The sequence below is a fragment of the Littorina saxatilis genome, linkage group LG7, assembly GCF_037325665.1.
Source record: "Littorina saxatilis isolate snail1 linkage group LG7, US_GU_Lsax_2.0, whole genome shotgun sequence".
Taxonomy (NCBI): Eukaryota; Metazoa; Mollusca; class Gastropoda; order Littorinimorpha; family Littorinidae; genus Littorina; species Littorina saxatilis.
In genome coordinates, this window is record NC_090251.1 from 34,394,369 (window position 1) to 34,412,132 (window position 17,764).

The following is a 17,764-nucleotide window of genomic DNA, read 5'->3' on the forward strand; positions in this document are numbered from 1 at the left end:
TGCGCAAATAAGATATTCTTGCACACATTGGGGCCAAGACGGCTCTGCGTTGATCTGATGTCCCAAAGTCTTGTTGTACTTGCCCTGCTTGAGGAGAAGAACACATCCTTCATGTCTGACTTGACATGAAACAGAAGAAGAATGAACTTGATCAAGGGATTGCTGCATCACGGAGACCAGGTCTGGAAGTGTTACCTGTTCATAATCTCCAAATTCCAGAACCTTGACAACATCTTGAAAAGCACGATTTATCACTGGGTTTTCAGGACGACCTTTTGGCTTCTTCCCCTTTGCTTCATCAGAGAAAGACTGAGGAATTCCAGATCCTTTTCGAAAATTAGTGCTGCACACGTTGTGGTAGACTACATCATAGGCACAACAGTCAGACGCAAATGCCAGGCGACTGTTGACTTCATTGGCCCATTTGTCATCATCCCCCCTCACCCCACACACTTTCACAATAGATTCCTGAAAACAGTCTGTTCTTACTGGAATTAGTTTCTCAACTTTTCTGTTCCTCAAAGGCTCTGTGCTTTGGCAGCAGAAGAGACACTGAGCCTTGAAGTCGAAATTATGATGAGACCGGAGGCTTCTCCTCTTCTTAACTGGGGAGGGGGTCCCTTCTCTCACACTCCGTTTCAATGCTGCAATGGAATTGTGATGAGTGTAGTCCTTGCGGCATTTTGCGTGAACCAGCTGTCCTGCTTTGACCTGGAGGTTGTCCCCTCGTTCTATGCTAGCAGAGTTTATCCCAGAGCAGCCCTTTTCAGTCAATTTCACATGATCCCCTGGTTGTGTCGCTTGTTCACAGATCGCACAGTCCAGGTTCAACGGAATGTTCTGCAACAAGGGAAAAAATGAAATCAATAATGATCAGCAGTATGCTGGACGCTTGACGAATAGATGAGTCGAAACTGAGCGCCTGTTACTCAGATTTTAAATATACACAGTTATATTTACATACAGGGGGGGGGGGGGGGGCTCAGTCAGTAGCGCGCAGGATTTGTAATCTGACGACGAGAGTTCGAATCTGCCTAGGGGGATATTTTCCCGGAGTTAACATTTGTGCTGACTCCATTCCCTGAAAGTGGTGGCATAGTGGTCTAGTGGTAATGCACCCAGCTAGAAATTGAGGGGTCATGGGTTCGAATCTTGTTTGGAGCCTATACCTTTCCCCCATCCACTAGACCAGATGTGGTGTGGTCTGGGTGCTAGTCTTTCGGATGAGACGATAAACCGAGGTCCCGTGTGCAACACGCATTCAGCGCACGTAAAAGAACCCACGGCAACAAGAAAATTGTCCCTGGCAAAATTCTGTAGAAAACCCAACCTAATAGGTAAACAAATACACAATGCACACAGGGAAAAAAAAGGGGGTGGTGCCGGTGTGACGTTTTCATCTTTCGCCGTGTTGATCTGTATTTCGATTCTCGGCCTCGTTGATCTAGTATAAACTCTACACTGAACAAAAAACCACCCTTCGATAGTACTGATGAGCGACATTGTGTACCTTACATTCATGGGGCCAAATTTGTCCAACCAATTTGTTTTATTTAACTTAGAAATTTGATTCATCCCACAATGTTTCCCTTCTTACTCAAGGGACGTAACCACTCGGTACACGTTTTCGAAGAAATCGATTTTGGGGATGAAATCTATTAAATTTCACCACCAATTTTCTTCAAATGCAAGAAACTGACATGCCTTTCGTCCATACATAATTTCACTTCTTAATTTTACTAGGAAACAACATTTCAGTCTTGAGTATATAATCGAGGGGGAAATATGTACACAGGCGAAAGATGAAATCGTGACACCGTACTATGGCGACGCGCTATCACTGGGAAGAGCAGCCCGAATTTCACGCAGAGAACTCTGCCGTGACTATAAATATATACCATACCATACCATACCATTTCTTAGATATTAATTTAGATGGGTGTCTGTAACAGGGCGAGAAAGCGTGTACACATGAGTGTGCTGTGTTCGTCTTTCACTTTCAGTTTCAGAATCACTTTGAACAGTACAGTACGAAGCACGGAAAACTTCTTACGGCGTATGCATGTTAGTTTTTCTACCTACTTTGCTTCAATTGTTACTGTAATGCACTATTAATCGTAAAATGTGCTCACTTACCTCTGTTTTGTTCGTCGATGACTCAACAAATGTGCTGCTCGAAGATTCGGCAGCCATCTTTGTTTTGGAGTCGTCTAGTCAAATCAAATCACTACACTGAGCTAATCAACTAGATCTATACAGCAATCAATCGCCAAACGTGTTGTTTAGCCCATACATGGTGTTAGATATCTTCACAGTGTGAAAGAAGTGGAAACAAAGCCCTATTGTTTGCCAGAAATGGTGTTATGGGACGGAGGATAAAAATACTCAACTCCCGGCTGCACGCGCGTTGCAGTAAAACTATGCGACCGCATTCCGATCTCCGCCGCACAAGAGCGTCCGCTCACCGAGACGTAGGCCCAACAAAACAGGCAAAAAAACAATACTATCTATCCGAAGATTCCTTGGGACTTTTTACAGCATAAACTAGAGACACTGAGGAGTGTAATACAATTAAAATCAAATCTATGGTCATTATTGTGAGCATCAAGTAAGCAGCAATCATAGGTGCGCTGTACTAATTTACCGCAGTCTTCACCACGCGAATTCCCAACAGAAGTCAGACTTTCGAACATACAATATACGTAGGCAAGCATGATACGTCATGACGTCATATGATACCTAGCATATTGACGTAATGCTAAACATCCGGTTATCTCGAGTTTTCTCCGTAATACATGTCCGTGGATTTTTCAATGTTCGGTTATTTCTGTGGCTTCATGCGGAAAGGGAACCGTCGTCTGCAATCAACGACATGGACCATTCTGGTACTTGTTGCTGACAAAACACATGATTTTAACACAGAATTTAATGTCAGAATAGCTATATAAACGCTATTGTGTTTTCATCGTAGCAATAGGGTCCGATATTTAGACTCGAACAAGTATAATGCGACTCGTCTTCGACTCGTCGGCATTATACTTGTCTCGTCTAAATATCGGGCCCTATTGCTACGCTGAAAACACAATAGCTGGTAATCATACCCAGGAACTCTCATGTGAAGTTTCATGAAGATCGGTCCAGTAGTTTTTTTCGGAATCACTTTATACACACTCACACATACATACAAACATACACCACCACCCTCGTCTCGATTCCCCGTCCATGTTAAAACATTAAGTCAAAACTTGATTAAATGTAAAAAGAAAAGCAGAGTTGCTTGCAAATGACGGTCTGGAATTATGTGAAAAGTAAGTTGAACATTAGCAACACAGGCAACACAACCATGGCTGTGGTATCACTGACGTTAGGTTACAGGAGTGACTATTGGATGCTGTTGCAAAACCGTTCCATGTTTGTGTAACTATATGTCTGTGTTGAATCATCTTTCTTCTTCTTCTTCTTCTTCAGCGTTCGACGGTTGTGTCCTTATAATCTTAGGCTTGCTGATTGTATGAACTCGCAGGTTCGGCGCAGATCTTCCACAGTTCTTCAAAGTTTAGTGTCGGAGGTTGTCCTCTCTGGCCAGGTCAGGTCGCGCAGGGGGGCATGGAGAGGGCAGGCTTGTAGAATGTGCGGTGGGGTTTGATCGTCCTCGCCACAGTCATGTCCAGTACGAAGGCGAAAAATGGCAGTTTGCTCTGCGCGAGTCAGATGGAGGATGGGGTCTTGGGTGGGCTGGTAGCTGTCTGTAGCAGCTTTGAAGGTTGAAGTCCAGCGGTTGACAATAAGGGTTTTTGCCTCTCGGAAGGAAAGGGTTGGTTTAGACTGTGGTTGTCTTCCTCCCTCCTTGGCCAGCCGGTCTGCTCGTTCATTGCCAGAAATGCCACAGTGTGCTGGGATCCACTGGAGCACTGTGGCAGATTTCTGTCATAAGCTGTACAGAGTCCCTTTTTAGGTTTTTTAGGGACTTGTCGGCCGTGTCTGCTGTTAGAGCTTGCAGTGCACACAGGGAGTCTGTGAAGAAGACAATCTTTTCCGGTGTGTCCTCCATGAGGTTGAGATGTTCGGCTGCTTTTTGGAGGGCAACCACCTCTGCTCGGAAATTGGAGCAAAGGATACCACTAGCGGCTAGAGATAGTCTCAGAGGGTCTACCTGGGTATCGGATGAGAACTCCACTCCCTCCATTTCTTGTCGCTCCTTCGACCGAGCCATCGGTGAAAACATGCGTCCACGTTTTGGTTGGGAACCTTTGGTGTATCTCGTTCAGGGCGAAGGCTTTCAGGGCTCTGTTGTTGTTTTCCAGTGATGCCAGGGATGTTGGTTCTGATCTCAAATCGTGGAATCGTCGATTTTTTTTTGCCTGCAGACCACGGCGAGCGAGACAGTGTTACTGTGTGTCCTGGCAGCGAGGAACCGAATGGTGGCCAGGATGAAGGAGACCGACCCAGACATGAACCACCATAGTGTCATCTCACGTTTCGTTTGCTACTCGTCAGATCAGGTAACCATCCTCCTCCTCCTCCTCCTCCTCCTCCTCCTCCTCCTCCTCATTATAATCCTCATCATCATCATCTTTCTTTCTTTCTTTCTTTCTTTATTTGGTGTTTAACGTCGTTTTCAACCATTCAAGGTTATATCGCGACGGATCATCATCATCATCATCATCATCATCATCATCATCATCATCATCATCATCATCATCATCATCATCATCATCAATCGTTGCTGTTTCAAATATTGAAATAATTTCGCTTGCATTTCAATATCCAAAACATCCAACTCTTGTTAATCTGATGTGACACAGCAAGCCATATAGTATCTATATATATATATATATACGACTTGTGTCTGTGTGTCTGTGTGTCTGTCTGTGTCTTCGCGATGCACGGCCAAAGTTCTCGATGGATCTGCTTCAAATTTGGTGGGCATATTCAGGTAGACCCGGGACAGGACACAACCTGGTCGATATTTCAACACGTGCTCTCAGCGCGCAGCGCTGAACCGATTTTGGTTCCACCTCAGCTACCCGGGCCCCCATACCGACACACCAAAGCCGCTACACCACATCACAACGCCAAAGTTCTCGGTGGATCTTTTTCAAATTTGGACACCGTATTCAGCTACACCCCGGACACAATATCATCGATGAGATATTTCAACACGTGCTCTCAGCGCGCAGCGCTGAACCGATTTTGGTTTTTGTGTTCATTTCACCATTATAAGTAACTCTTCCTTATCTTCTCCAGGTTTTCAGCGTTTACCTCCCTTCCTTCGTATGGTGCACTATAGTATGAGTGGGGCATCTTCGGATATTCCCGGCGTTCTGTTACTATTTTTAGAAGGTCACCGCAGTGTCCAGAACGTAAATTGGACCCGTAAATTATCCTCATTGTAAAAGTGCAAAGGTCGAATCAATTTATAGCCACGCGAAAAATACACTGTCATCTATCTCTCTATATATACGGCTTCTCTGTGTTTGTGTGTGTGTGTGTGTGTGTGTGTGTGTGTGTGTCTCTCTCTCTATGTGGGCAACACCTGTGGATTGTTCAGTTCTGTTTGTGATGTGGTCTGGCGGCTTTTGTGTATTTGTATGCACTGGCCTTCCTTTGAGAAGCCATAACAGATCAAAAGGGCTTAGAGATAAGCTCTAAATTGCTCAATCCTGTTTGAGTGGAGTTCGCCTCCAAAGGTGATTAACACGGTTACATTCGTCGACAAGGATGGGACTCGATATGGTCAGGAATGGCATTATGGCCACTGAATCATTTTCGTGCTGTTCCCATTCCACGAATCTGGAAGGGACCTAAGCTTGGCGGGTCCATTGTTCGGACCCGGCAAAGCCGGCGTACGGCTCTAAGTATTTCATCCCGGCGAAGCCGGCTACCCGGCGAAGCGGGTATTCCTCTAGTATAGTATATACGAGACAAAGCAGTAGTAATACATTAGAATGTAAGCATTGTCTTCGATACGTCTAAACCTGACTGTCTAGCAAAATTGATATTATGTTTTTGTTTTGTTTCAGGCCAACTCCTCTGTACATAGGTCTGGATTATTGGCGGACGTGCGCATGCGCAAGCTACAATCAGACGACAATTTCTCTCTGCGCGGGGAAACTTTGCGAAAAGCGATCGAAGAAGACAAGGCCAAGGGACTCATTCCTTTCTTTGTAAGTGCTTCGCTGGCTATTGAATAATTTCCTTTCTTCCTAAGTGCTTCACTAGCTATTGGAAAAGTTATGTTCTTTTTAAGTGTCTTATTGGCAACGGGCTAGGTTTTTTCGTTAGCTATTGGATAAGTTCATTTCTGTGTAAGTTCTTCATTGCTATTGGATATACTCTCCTTTCTTCGTAAGTGTTTCATTATCTATTGGTTAAGTTCATTATTTTTGTAAGTGCTTCATTGGCTATTGGACTCGGCACGGTTGGCCTATTGGTAAGGCCTCCGCCCCGTGATCGGGAGGTCGTGGGTTCAAACCCCGGCCGGGTCATACCTAAGACTTTAAAATTGGCAATCTAGTGGCTGCTCCGCCGGGCGTCTGGCATTATGGGGTTAGTGGTCCGGTGTCAGAATAATGTGACTGGGTGAGACATGAAGCCTGTGCTGCGACTTCTGTCTTGTGTGTGGCGCACGTTATAATTATGTCAAATCAGCACCGCCCTGATATGGCCCTTCGTGGTCGGCTGGGCGTTAAGCAAACAAACAAACAAACAAATTGGCTATTGGAAAAGTTCCCTTCTTTGTTATTGCTACATTGGCTATCGGCTAGTTTCTTTTCTTTGTTAGTGCTACATATTTGGCTAGTTTTCGTTCTGTGCAAGTCCTTCTTTGGCAGTAGACGATGTTCGGAAATAAATCTATCGGGTTTGTATAGATTGTGAAAGAGTGAATATTTTAGATTTTATTAATTAAGGTACACTCTCCCAAGTGGCATTACAGGCACTAGCGAGGGGTGTGGAAAGTTTGCGTTTGTTCCTTTCTGTTTGAATGGTCTACGTGATTATGTATTAGCTTTTCAATCTGAAAACACAGGCTTCTTGGGCTATGGGATGGCTTCTTTTTTACATTTAGTCAAGTTTTGACTAAATGTTTTAACATAGAGGGGGAATCGAGACGAGGGTCGTGGTGTATGTGTGTGTGTGTGTGTGTGTGTGTGTGTGTGTGTGTGTGTGTGTGTGTGTATGTGTGTGTGTGTGTGCATGTGTGTGTGTGTGTGTATGTGTGTCTGTGTCTGTGCGTGTGTGTGTGTAGAGCGATTCAGACCAAACTACTGGACCGATCTTTATGACATTTTACATGAGAGTTCCTGGGAATGATATCCCCGGATGTTTTTTTCCTTTTTTCGATAAATACCTTTGATGACGTCATATCCGGCTTTTTGTAAAAGTTGAGGCGGCACTGTCACACCCTCATTTTTCAATCAAATTGATTGAAATTTTGGCCAAGCAATCTTCGACAAAGGCCAGACTTCGGTATTGCATTTCAGCTTGGTGGCTTAAAAATTAATCAATGACTTTGGTCATTAAAAATCTGAAAATTGTAAAAAAAAAATTTTTTTATAAAACGATCCAAATTTACGTTCATCTTATTCTTCATCATTTTCTGATTCTAAAAACATATAAATATGTTATATTTGGATTAAAAACAAGCTCTGAAAATTAAAAATATAAAAATTATGATCAAAATTAAATTTTCGAAATCAACTTAAGAGCACTTTCATCTTATTCCTTGTCGGTTCCTGATTCCAAAAACATATAGATATGATATGTTTGGATTAAAAACACGCTCAGAAAGTTAAAACGAGGAGAGGTACAGAAAAGCGTGTTATCCTTCTCAGCGCAACTACTACCCCGCTTTTCTTGTCAATTTCACTGCCTTTGCCACGAGCGGTGGACTGACGATGCTACGAGTATACGGTCTTGCTGAAAAATTGCATTGCGTTCAGTTTCATTCTGTGAGTTTGACAGCTTGACTAAATGTTGTATGTTCGCCTTACGCGACTTGTTTCTTAAAGCCATATGTACTCGATGACTATACACGCTAATTGCTTTACCAACAGCTGGAGACATGCTAAATTAAGTTCCCTGCAAAATATTGTGGTCTAGGACCCCTTCAATGTTGAGATATGTTAATTTTCATTTTGATCTGGATCGTCCTATTTATAGATTTGCCAACAGAGGTAGCGTGGTCGCAAGGGAAATAACTCCGCGTCTTTGTTTACATCTAAAGTTTTTGAGACTCTAAAACAAGCTGTAATGCATGTATATGGTCCGCGCATGGCGACATATCGTCATTACATGGTCTTATGGTGCGTTTGACATCGATTATGGGCAAACTACACTTTGTAAACACGGGAGCGCGTACATATGCCTTTAATGGTTTTGTTATGTGATTTACTGCAGCCTACTTAAGACTCACATACAATCGATCCCTGGAAAAAGGATTACTGATCTGTAGGCGTGGAAATAACTTAAATGAGAGGTTAAGAAAAGACTTTCTTGTGTAAACAGTTCGGCTCACCATGTTAGATCGGGCCAGGATTTTACATGATATCAATCAATCAATATGAAGCTTATATCGCGCGTATTCCGTGGGTACAGTTCTAAGCGCAGGGATTTATTTTTTATTTTTATTTTTATTTTTATGCAATTTATATCGCGCACATATTCAAGGCGCAGGGATTTATTTATGCCGTGTGAGATGGATTTTTTTTTACACAATACATCACGCATTCACATCGGCCAGCAGATCGCAGCCATTTCGGCGCATATCCTACTTTTCACGGCCTATTATTCCAAGTCACACGGGTATTTTGGTGGACATTTTTATCTATGCCTTTTCAATTTTGCCAGGAAAGACCCTTTTGTCAATCGTGGGATCTTTAACGTGCACACCCCAATGTAGTGTACACAAAGGGACCTCGGTTTTTCGTCTCATCCGAAAGACTAGCACTTGAACCCACCACCTAGGTTAGGAAAGGGGGGAGAAAATTGCTGATATGAGACCGTCCCTCCATTTTGACACTTACAAAAAAATGAACCGCATGGGTGCTACCTGTGCACTGTGGGAATGTTTTGATGAATTAATGTCTTCTCACGAAATCATCAATAAATTCCAACTCACCACGGCTAGCAGTCAGCTAGGTTGTTGGGGTTTTGGTATTTGGGAGGTGGAGGAATGATCTTATATCTTGCACAATCCTAGCCGGATCTGAAATGGCGAGCTTAACAGCTGTTGTTGTTTTTTTTAATTTTTTTATTAAAGAGAAGGAGCGTACCTTTATTGTCGACCTTGAGTCTGGACACCACTAACTGGCATTAACGGCAATTACTGTGTTTTCATTGCACTTGGTACATTAGCGGCTACGAAACATCATGCTTCCTGCTTTGTGAACAGGACTGGTGTCATTACCTTTACTGCAGATCCGCTTGAACTACTTTTCTACCCATATGTTTTAGGCCAAAAAAAAAAAATTGTCTGTTTCTGGTAACATGGCTAAAAAAATAGGGTCGGTAGGTCGGCTTTTTTTTTTTTTCTTTTTTTTTTTTTTTCTTCCCCAAATGTAGACCAATAAAACTAACTTTAAAAATCGCGCAAAGAGACTGGATTCACTATACATAGAGACAAGACACTCAACACATTTACAAATCTGTGACAAAGACTGAAAGAGTATGACATGTTTGGCTCACGTAAGTGTAGCCTATGCGATCGTAACTTTGTCTGTCTGTGCGTGCGTGCGTATGTGCGTGCGTGCGTGCGTGTGTATGTCTGTGGTAGAAACTCTAACATTTGAAGACGTCACATTACATTGACGTCACATTATGACGTAAGAGGGTTAGACGTCACGCGAAGAAAGTACTGAGAGTCTCGGTTATTATTATTTTGAGCGGGCCGAGACTAGTGTACATGCAGACAGACAGATCTAGATCTAGTGTCTCGCTTTCTTGCACAGTTTCACCTATGCTCTTTCTCTGTGTGTGTGTGTGTGTGTGTGTGTGTGTGTGTGTGTGTGTGTGACGGAGTGATTGAGTTTGTGTTACTGTTTGTCGATTTCTTACGTGAGCCTTGATGGCTTCGCCTCTTATTTTCTTTGTTTACCTGGTCTGATCGTCAGTGACCAGTCAAGGTCTTATTCGTCAGCTTTCACCTTCGTCGCGATATAACCTTCGTGGTTGAAAACGACGTTAAACACCAAATAAAGAAAGAAAGAAGCTTTCACCTGCACCGAATGTTTTTTCAAGTCAAACTCGGGTGTATGGATATCATGAAACACATCCCGGAGCGTGAATGTTTCAGGATACGCAAGTTTAACTCCCGTTTTTTCGTGCACGCACTTCTCCAGCGTCAACACCAGAATGTGTCGAACATCACCTTTAGATTCGATATTTCAACGCAGCGTGAATGCTTCGGTGTTTGGTGGTTTTACAGGAAGTACCGTACTTTGTACTTTCCGGGTCATATTAAGGCACGACTTTTTTCCTTCCTCGAGTTCGACCCCTGCGTCTTGTATAACGAAGCGTCTAATCCGTGTATGAAATACGAAAAAAAATCAAAGAGACCGCCTGAGTACCAGTCAAACAACTTGTGATAATGCATGTTTCAGCTACTAGGTACTGCCCTGGCCAAGTTTCCTCGAGCTCTCAAGCCACCCAGCTATCACAATAGACCTGCCTCGGTCACTGACCCCGGTGCAGGATATGACAGGGGAACCACCTCTCATGGCAAAAACTGGGTCATTGACCCCTGAGAAGAAGGTCGTGTCTATAAACAAGGCCACCCAGCTATCACAATTGACCTGCCTTTGATCTGACCGCATACACAGAGCACACACATTTCCAGTCTGTTAAACTCGGTCACTGACCGGTCACTGACCCCGTGCAGGAAGCGTTTCCTCTCTCAGATGTGACAGGGGAACCACCTCTCACATATTTCCACTCTGTATTCTTCCTTTGATGTGCAGCTTATTTTCATTCTTCCACGGTTTGTTACCGGTATACTTTTTCAATTTTGGTTCGCCCTATCGAGGGTTATGCCCCTTCAATCGTCAGCGGACTTTCGTTTTCACACGTTTTTGTTGTTCATTTTCTCACCCTGTCCTTATACCACCAAAAAATAAATAAAATAAAAAATTTGAGTTTGGAAAAAAAAGTTTAGGGTCGGCGTCGAAATTTAGGGTCGGTCGGGTGACCAGAAACAGACAATTTTTTTTTTTGGCCTTATGTATATATTTAATGTCACTGTGTGGTAAAATACTGAGTATCAAAATACAATGAGCCATGCCTCTCGTGTAAGTGACCATGTGCGCCGTCTCAGATCCACCAAGGGTTCACAATATGATGACAGCATCGCGTACCACTTGAACACTTACCAAAAATCAACACTGACTGTTTAATTGCTGTGTTGAGTTGGAATTCTTTGATGAATTAACTTCTTACGAAATCACTTCATCAAAACATTCCTACTGTGCACAGTCTAGGGAACCCTGTTCAGTTTTGGTATGTGACCAAGTGGGCGGCTGCTCTCATCACATGTAAAAACGCTTTGGTAGGTCTGTGATGGTTTAAATAACAGCGTGCACAGAAGAAAAGTCACTGATACACGTGCGTACCGCCGTTTGGTGACAGATCTGCGCCACACTGGGCACCACGGGGTGCTGCGCCTTCGACAGCATCAAGGAGATTGGCCCTCTGTGTAAGATGCTTTCATATGTACAGATCTATACACAGAACAGCGAAACTTATTATCCTACACCGACTTCAGACAGATGTGTACTCGCGAATGCCACGTGCACGCCCGCACACCCACACCGTGGCACACGCCCGCAAGCATGCACTCTCCCACACACATACTGGCACTCACGCACGTAGGTACGCACGCACGCACACAAACAAACGAACGAACAAACAAACACACAGACCCACACACACACACTCACTCACACACACACACACACACACGCGCGCGCGCGCACGCACGAAAACACACACACACACACACACACACACACACACACACACACACATTCTAGGGGTGAATGTGTCGGCTGAAGCTGAGACGCTGTTGCCAGCGTTTAGAGCGTTTTGAATTCTGTATTGACATTGACATTCACAAATAATGATCGTCTGCATATGTTGTAACATTACTAGCCCTGTCTAGGATACCTATTAGTCTTTATTACACAATGTTCATGACGTTTTAAGCTATGGAAGCGTTTCAAAATAAGTTGCTATTATGCGGTTGGGTTGCTTGTTAATTCTGAACAAAGTGAAAAAGTTATCGTGTATTGTCTTCAACCAGGCGAGAAGGAAGGAATATGGCTGCACATCGACGCTGCATACGCCGGCAGTGCCTTTGTCTGTCCGGAATACAGAGAACACCTGGAGGGGGTGGAGGTGAGACAACTCCATGCATAAGGCCAAGAGAAAAAAAAAATCAATGTTTCCGATTCATCCATTTTATTCCTCCCGACCCTTGACCTTTTTACATTTAGTCAAGTTTTGACTAAATGTTTTAACATAGAGGGGGAATCGAAACGAGGGTCGTGGTGTATGTGTGTGTGTGTGTGTGTGTGTGTGTGTGTGTGTGTGTGAGTGTGTGTGTGTGCGTGTGTGTGCGTGCGTGTAGAGCGATTCAGACCAAACTACTGGACCGATCTTTATGACATTTTACATGAGAGTTCCTAGGAATGATATTCCCGGCCTTTTTTTCATTTTTTCGATAAATGTCTTTGATGACGTCATATCCGGCTTTTTGTTAAAGTTGAGGCGGCACTGTCACACCCTAATTTTTCAATCAAATTGATTGAAATTTTGGCCAAGCAATTTTCGACAAAGGCCGGACTTCGGTATTGCATTTCAGCTTGGTGGCTTAAAAATTAATTAATGACTTTGGTCATTAAAAATCTGAAAATTGTAAAAAAAATTTTTTTTTTATAAAACGATCCAAATTTACGTTCATCTTATTCTTCATCATTTTCTGATTCTAAAAACATATAAATATGTTATATTTGGATTAAAAACAAGCTCTGAAAATTAAAACTATAAAAATTATTATCAAAATTAAATTGTCCAAATCAATTTAAAAACACTTTCATCTTATTCCCTGTCGGTTCCTGATTCCAGAAACATATAGATATATGATATGTTTGGATTAAAAACACGCTCAGAAAGTTAAAACGAAGAGTGGTACAGAAAAGCGTGCTATCCTTCTCAGCGCAACTACTCAATCAATCAATCAATATGAGGCTTATATCGCGCGTATTCCGTGGGTACAGTTCTAAGCGCAGGGATTTTTTATTTTTTTATTTTTTATTTTTTTTATTTATGCGGTTTATTTATGCCGTGTGAGATGGAATTTTTTTTACACAATACATCACGCATTCACATCGGCCAGCAGATCGCAGCCATTTCGGCGCATATCCTACTTTTCACGGCCTATTATTCCAAGTCACACGGGCATTTTGGTGGACATTTTTATCTATGCCTATACAATTTTGCCAGGAAAGACCCTTTTATCAATCGTGGGATCTTTAACGTGCACACCCCAATGTAGTGTACACGAAGGGACCTCGGTTTTTCGTCTCTTCTTGTCAATTTCACAGCCTTTGTCATGAGCGGTGGACTGACGATGCTACGAGTATACGGTCTTGCTGAAAAATTGCATTGCGTTCAGTTTCATTCTGTGAGTTCGACAGCTTGACTAAATGTTGTATTTTCGCCTTACGCGACTTGTTTGACTCTTGAAAAAAAAGAAGATATAGGCTAACTCGATTTTGCAGACTTGAAAGGGAAAGTGGATCTTTTGGAAGATCCGTGGGGCACTGCTCGCACGATGTCTGGCCACTAAAAAGTCACATTTGCGCCTGTGTACATTTAACACAAACCCACTAGAGTTATAATAAATTAAAAAAAAAGTGTTTTCCACATTCCCCTCATCACCAGTCCGCATCTCACCAAGCAGTATCTATAGAATCTTAGTTGGATGTAATAAATATCTCTTCCCTATGTTGCAGTACGCAGAGACTTTCAGCACCAACCCGCACAAATGGATGCTGTGCAACTATGACTTGTCCGTCATGTGGTAAAACCAATGTTCTTTCTTGTGTTCAAGCTATACTGTTATCAGAGAGAGAGAGAGAGAGAGAGAGAGAGAGAGAGAGAGAGGGAGGCAGGGAGGGAGGGAGAGCGAGAGAGAAAGAGAGAGAGAGAGAGAGAGAGAGAGAGAGAGGGAGAGAGAGAGAGAGAGAGAGAGAGAGAGAGAGAGAGAGAGAGAGAGAGAGAGAGAGAGAGAGAGAGAGTTGGCAAGATTGGGGAATTTCAGAAAAAGAGGGACATTTTGAAAGAGCCTACCATGCACTCGGCCACAGTTCTGGAATAGCTGTTTTATGTCATTTTTACTATTCTTATTAATATTTTGTTCACATTACAATTTGTTCAAAGTATGATAACATATAGAACTTGAAAACATAATTATTACGGTAGCATTTGACATCTAATACTAAAGGCACGCTCCTTGTGGCGAAAACAATACGGTTCAGCGTCTCGCCTCTGGCCTGGCTTTCACAGGGGATAACACCGTCCCTCCACTTGGACACATACTAAAATTCAATACCCAAACTGCTAGCCAAATAAATTCATCAATAAAATCCCACTGTGCTCAGAGAGTAAACAGACAGTTCAGTTTTGGTATGTGACCAAGTGGCGGGGATTGCCTAATCCCCTGTAAAAGTCAGGCCAGATACGAGACGATAAGACGAACTGTTTTCACGAGGAGAGTGTCCTTAATAAACAGAGTTCTAGATGATCGAACGTGTAGCAAAGACCTGTAGGTGTACGTGTAGATATTGCGTCACCCGTGACTCCCTTTTTTTCTCCAATGTTCCAAATCATACGTTGTTTTGCTCCAACCAAGACTGCAGATCTTGGCAAACGCGTGACGTAAAAACTAGATTTGATGACGTTACCCGTACACGTTCCCGTACACGTGCTGAAAAGTGCCATATCTAGATCTTGCTATTAGATTCAAATGGACGGCTGAAAAGTGTGCAGCACAGAAAAGGTCAATACCAAGTCAAACTCAGATGAAAAAAAGAATATTGTAGTGTATTTATCCATTGATCTGACAACTCCTGTTTCATTTAATTAATTTCTAATCGTTTTCGTAATGTTCTTTATTAATCAAGTTTTATCGCTTGCAGTATTTTTCTCGCTAATGCCTCTTGATAATAAAAGAATACACAACAACAATAGTCATGTATTATACCATTATTATTTACCAGGATTAAAAACAGAGAATATCTAGTGGATGCCTTCAACGTGGATCCATTCTATCTCAAACATCAGAATGAAGGACGCGTCCCTGACTTTAGGGTGAGATACACAATTATGCTTTTCTCCATTCTAAACGCAAAACAATCGATTTGCAATTTCAACAACAACAACAACAACAACAACAACAACAACAACAACAACAACAACAACAACAACAACAACAACAACAAAAACAACAACAATACCAACAACAACACCTTTCTACGACTTTACTGCTTTTTGTTAGAGAATAAAACACTTTGGAGATTAAAGTTTGGGACTAACTGATGCTATACAAAACGTAATAAAAAATCGATTTGCAATTTCAACAACAACAACATCAACATCAACAACAACAATTCCATTTCTACGACTTTACTGCTTTTTGTTACATTTAGTCACGTTTTGACTAAATGTTTTAACATAGAGGGGGGAATCGAAACGAGGGTCGTGGTGTATGTGTGTGTGTGTGTGTGTGTGTGTATGTGTTTGTGTGCGTGCGTACGTGCGTGCGTGTAGAGCGATTCAGACCAAACTACTGGACCGATCTTTATGAATTTTACATGAGAGTTCCTGGGATTGATATCCCCGAACGTTTTTTTTCTTTTTTTCGATAAATACCTTTGATGACGTCATATCCGGCTTTTTGTAAAAGTTGAGGCGGCACTGTCACGCCCTCATTTTTCAACCAAATTGGTTGAAATTTTGGTCAAGTAATGTCCGACAAAGCCCGGACTTCGGTATTGCATTTCAGCTTGGTGGTTTAAAAATTAATTAATGACTTTGGTCATTAAAAATCTGAAAATTGTAAAAAAACACATTTTTTTATAAAACGATCCAAATTTACGTTCATCTTATTCTTCATCATTTTCTGATTCCAAAAACATATAAATATGTTATATTTGGATTAAAAACAAGCTCTGAAAATTAAAAATATAAAAATTATTATCAAAATTAAATTTTCGAAATCAATTTAAAAACTTTCATCTTATTCCTTGTCTGTTCCTGATTCCAAAAACATATAGATATGATATGTTTGGATTAAAAACACACTCAGAAAGTTAAAACGAAGAGAGGTACAGAAAAGCGTGCTATCCTTCTCAGCGCAAATACTACCCCGCTCTTCTTCTCAATTTCACTGCCTTTGCCATGAGCGGTGGACTGACGATGCTACGAGTATACGGTCTTGCTGAAAAATTGCATTGCGTTCAGTTTCATTCTGTGAGTTCGACAGTTACTTGACTAAATGTTGTATTTTAGCCTTTCGCGACTTGTTATAGAATAAAACACTTCAGAGATTCGAGTTTCGGACTAACTGATGACCGTGTACGGTTTATGATTTCAGCACTGGCAGATACCCTTGGGTAGACGATTCCGAGCTCTAAAACTGTGGTTTGTTTTGAGATGCTACGGTGTTAAGGGTATCCAGCAGTATATCCGCACGGTAGGCATACTTCGTTATTCTGCGCAGATGTAACAAAGTACACGAAATAGTCGAATACGTTTGGAGGCAACGTCAGTGAAACGCCCAATTGCTGCGGTACACAAGACTTGTGGGTTTTCGTGTCTGGTGTTCTATATGAAATGTTACGTTGTGTTACGTTATACATTTTTACATTTTTTCCCCCTTACACCTGTTCCTTGTCCCGGTGTGCTCTCACGCCGCCCCGTCCCTGCACTCACTGCTCCATCCACATCTGAATTTCGTTCCGCTGTCAGGAGTTGCCGATTTTACAGACGCTCCAGGGAGGGATGTCGGGTCGTTGCGGTAGGCTACCCTCGGAAGATGACACTGCACTTCTGCTGAGTCACTTCGACGGTGTTCAGTAGTGGGTCTGTCCCGAGCTAACGGACGCAGCCCACTACCTACTATGCCCCCTACTAACGACATTGACTTCTAAGTCGCGGAGCCAGACTGAGTGAGGGTCCCCTCCAGAGAGCAGACAGCCACCACGTCCCTCCGTCGACCCCCCAGAACGTCACACGTTGAAGACTGACAGCAGAAGTACTTTTCAGGGAAGGATGGAACAGGAACACTGAGACCAAGGTCACCATGAGAGCTCCGGGCATGAAGGGCCACAAGAGCAAGGACAATTTATAATTTTTGGATGATTAATGAGATGAGGATGATTATAATGATGATGCTATGGATTTCCAATTTTGGTTTGAGACTACGTGACAGGGCAGCACTCTACGCTTACTGTCATAATATATCCTGGTGTCAACCAGGCCCGAGAACTGCCGCACCTGCGGTGTTGGTCAGGTAAACAGAACCTGAGCACCCTCAAAGTCGCATTCGTTAAGTGAATGACACTCGGCTGTGTGATTCCAGCCTTCCCATAGGAACCATAGCACTTCCACTCTGGGTAGGAGCCGACCGTAGCCCGAAAAACCCACATGACCCTGATGGGATTCGAACCCACGACCTCCCGGCCCACAGTCCGATGCGCTAACCACT

The 17,764-nt window shown here is 42.7% G+C and overlaps 1 protein-coding gene across 2 annotated transcripts in view; it reads left to right on the forward strand.

Annotated features, from left to right (window-relative positions):
• The window catches only part of LOC138971255 (aromatic-L-amino-acid decarboxylase-like), a 52,695-nt gene that overhangs the window by 23,965 nt on the left and 10,966 nt on the right, over window positions 1–17,764 (forward strand). For both annotated transcript variants that reach the window (XM_070343956.1, XM_070343957.1), the window contains 7 exons: window positions 4,368–4,502; window positions 6,024–6,167; window positions 11,623–11,689; window positions 12,296–12,390; window positions 14,010–14,077; window positions 15,276–15,366; window positions 16,652–16,750. In XM_070343956.1, the coding sequence (XP_070200057.1) occupies window positions 4,368–4,502; window positions 6,024–6,167; window positions 11,623–11,689; window positions 12,296–12,390; window positions 14,010–14,077; window positions 15,276–15,366; window positions 16,652–16,750 (699 nt within the window). The remainder of the gene's footprint in view (window positions 1–4,367; window positions 4,503–6,023; window positions 6,168–11,622; window positions 11,690–12,295; window positions 12,391–14,009; window positions 14,078–15,275; window positions 15,367–16,651; window positions 16,751–17,764) is intronic.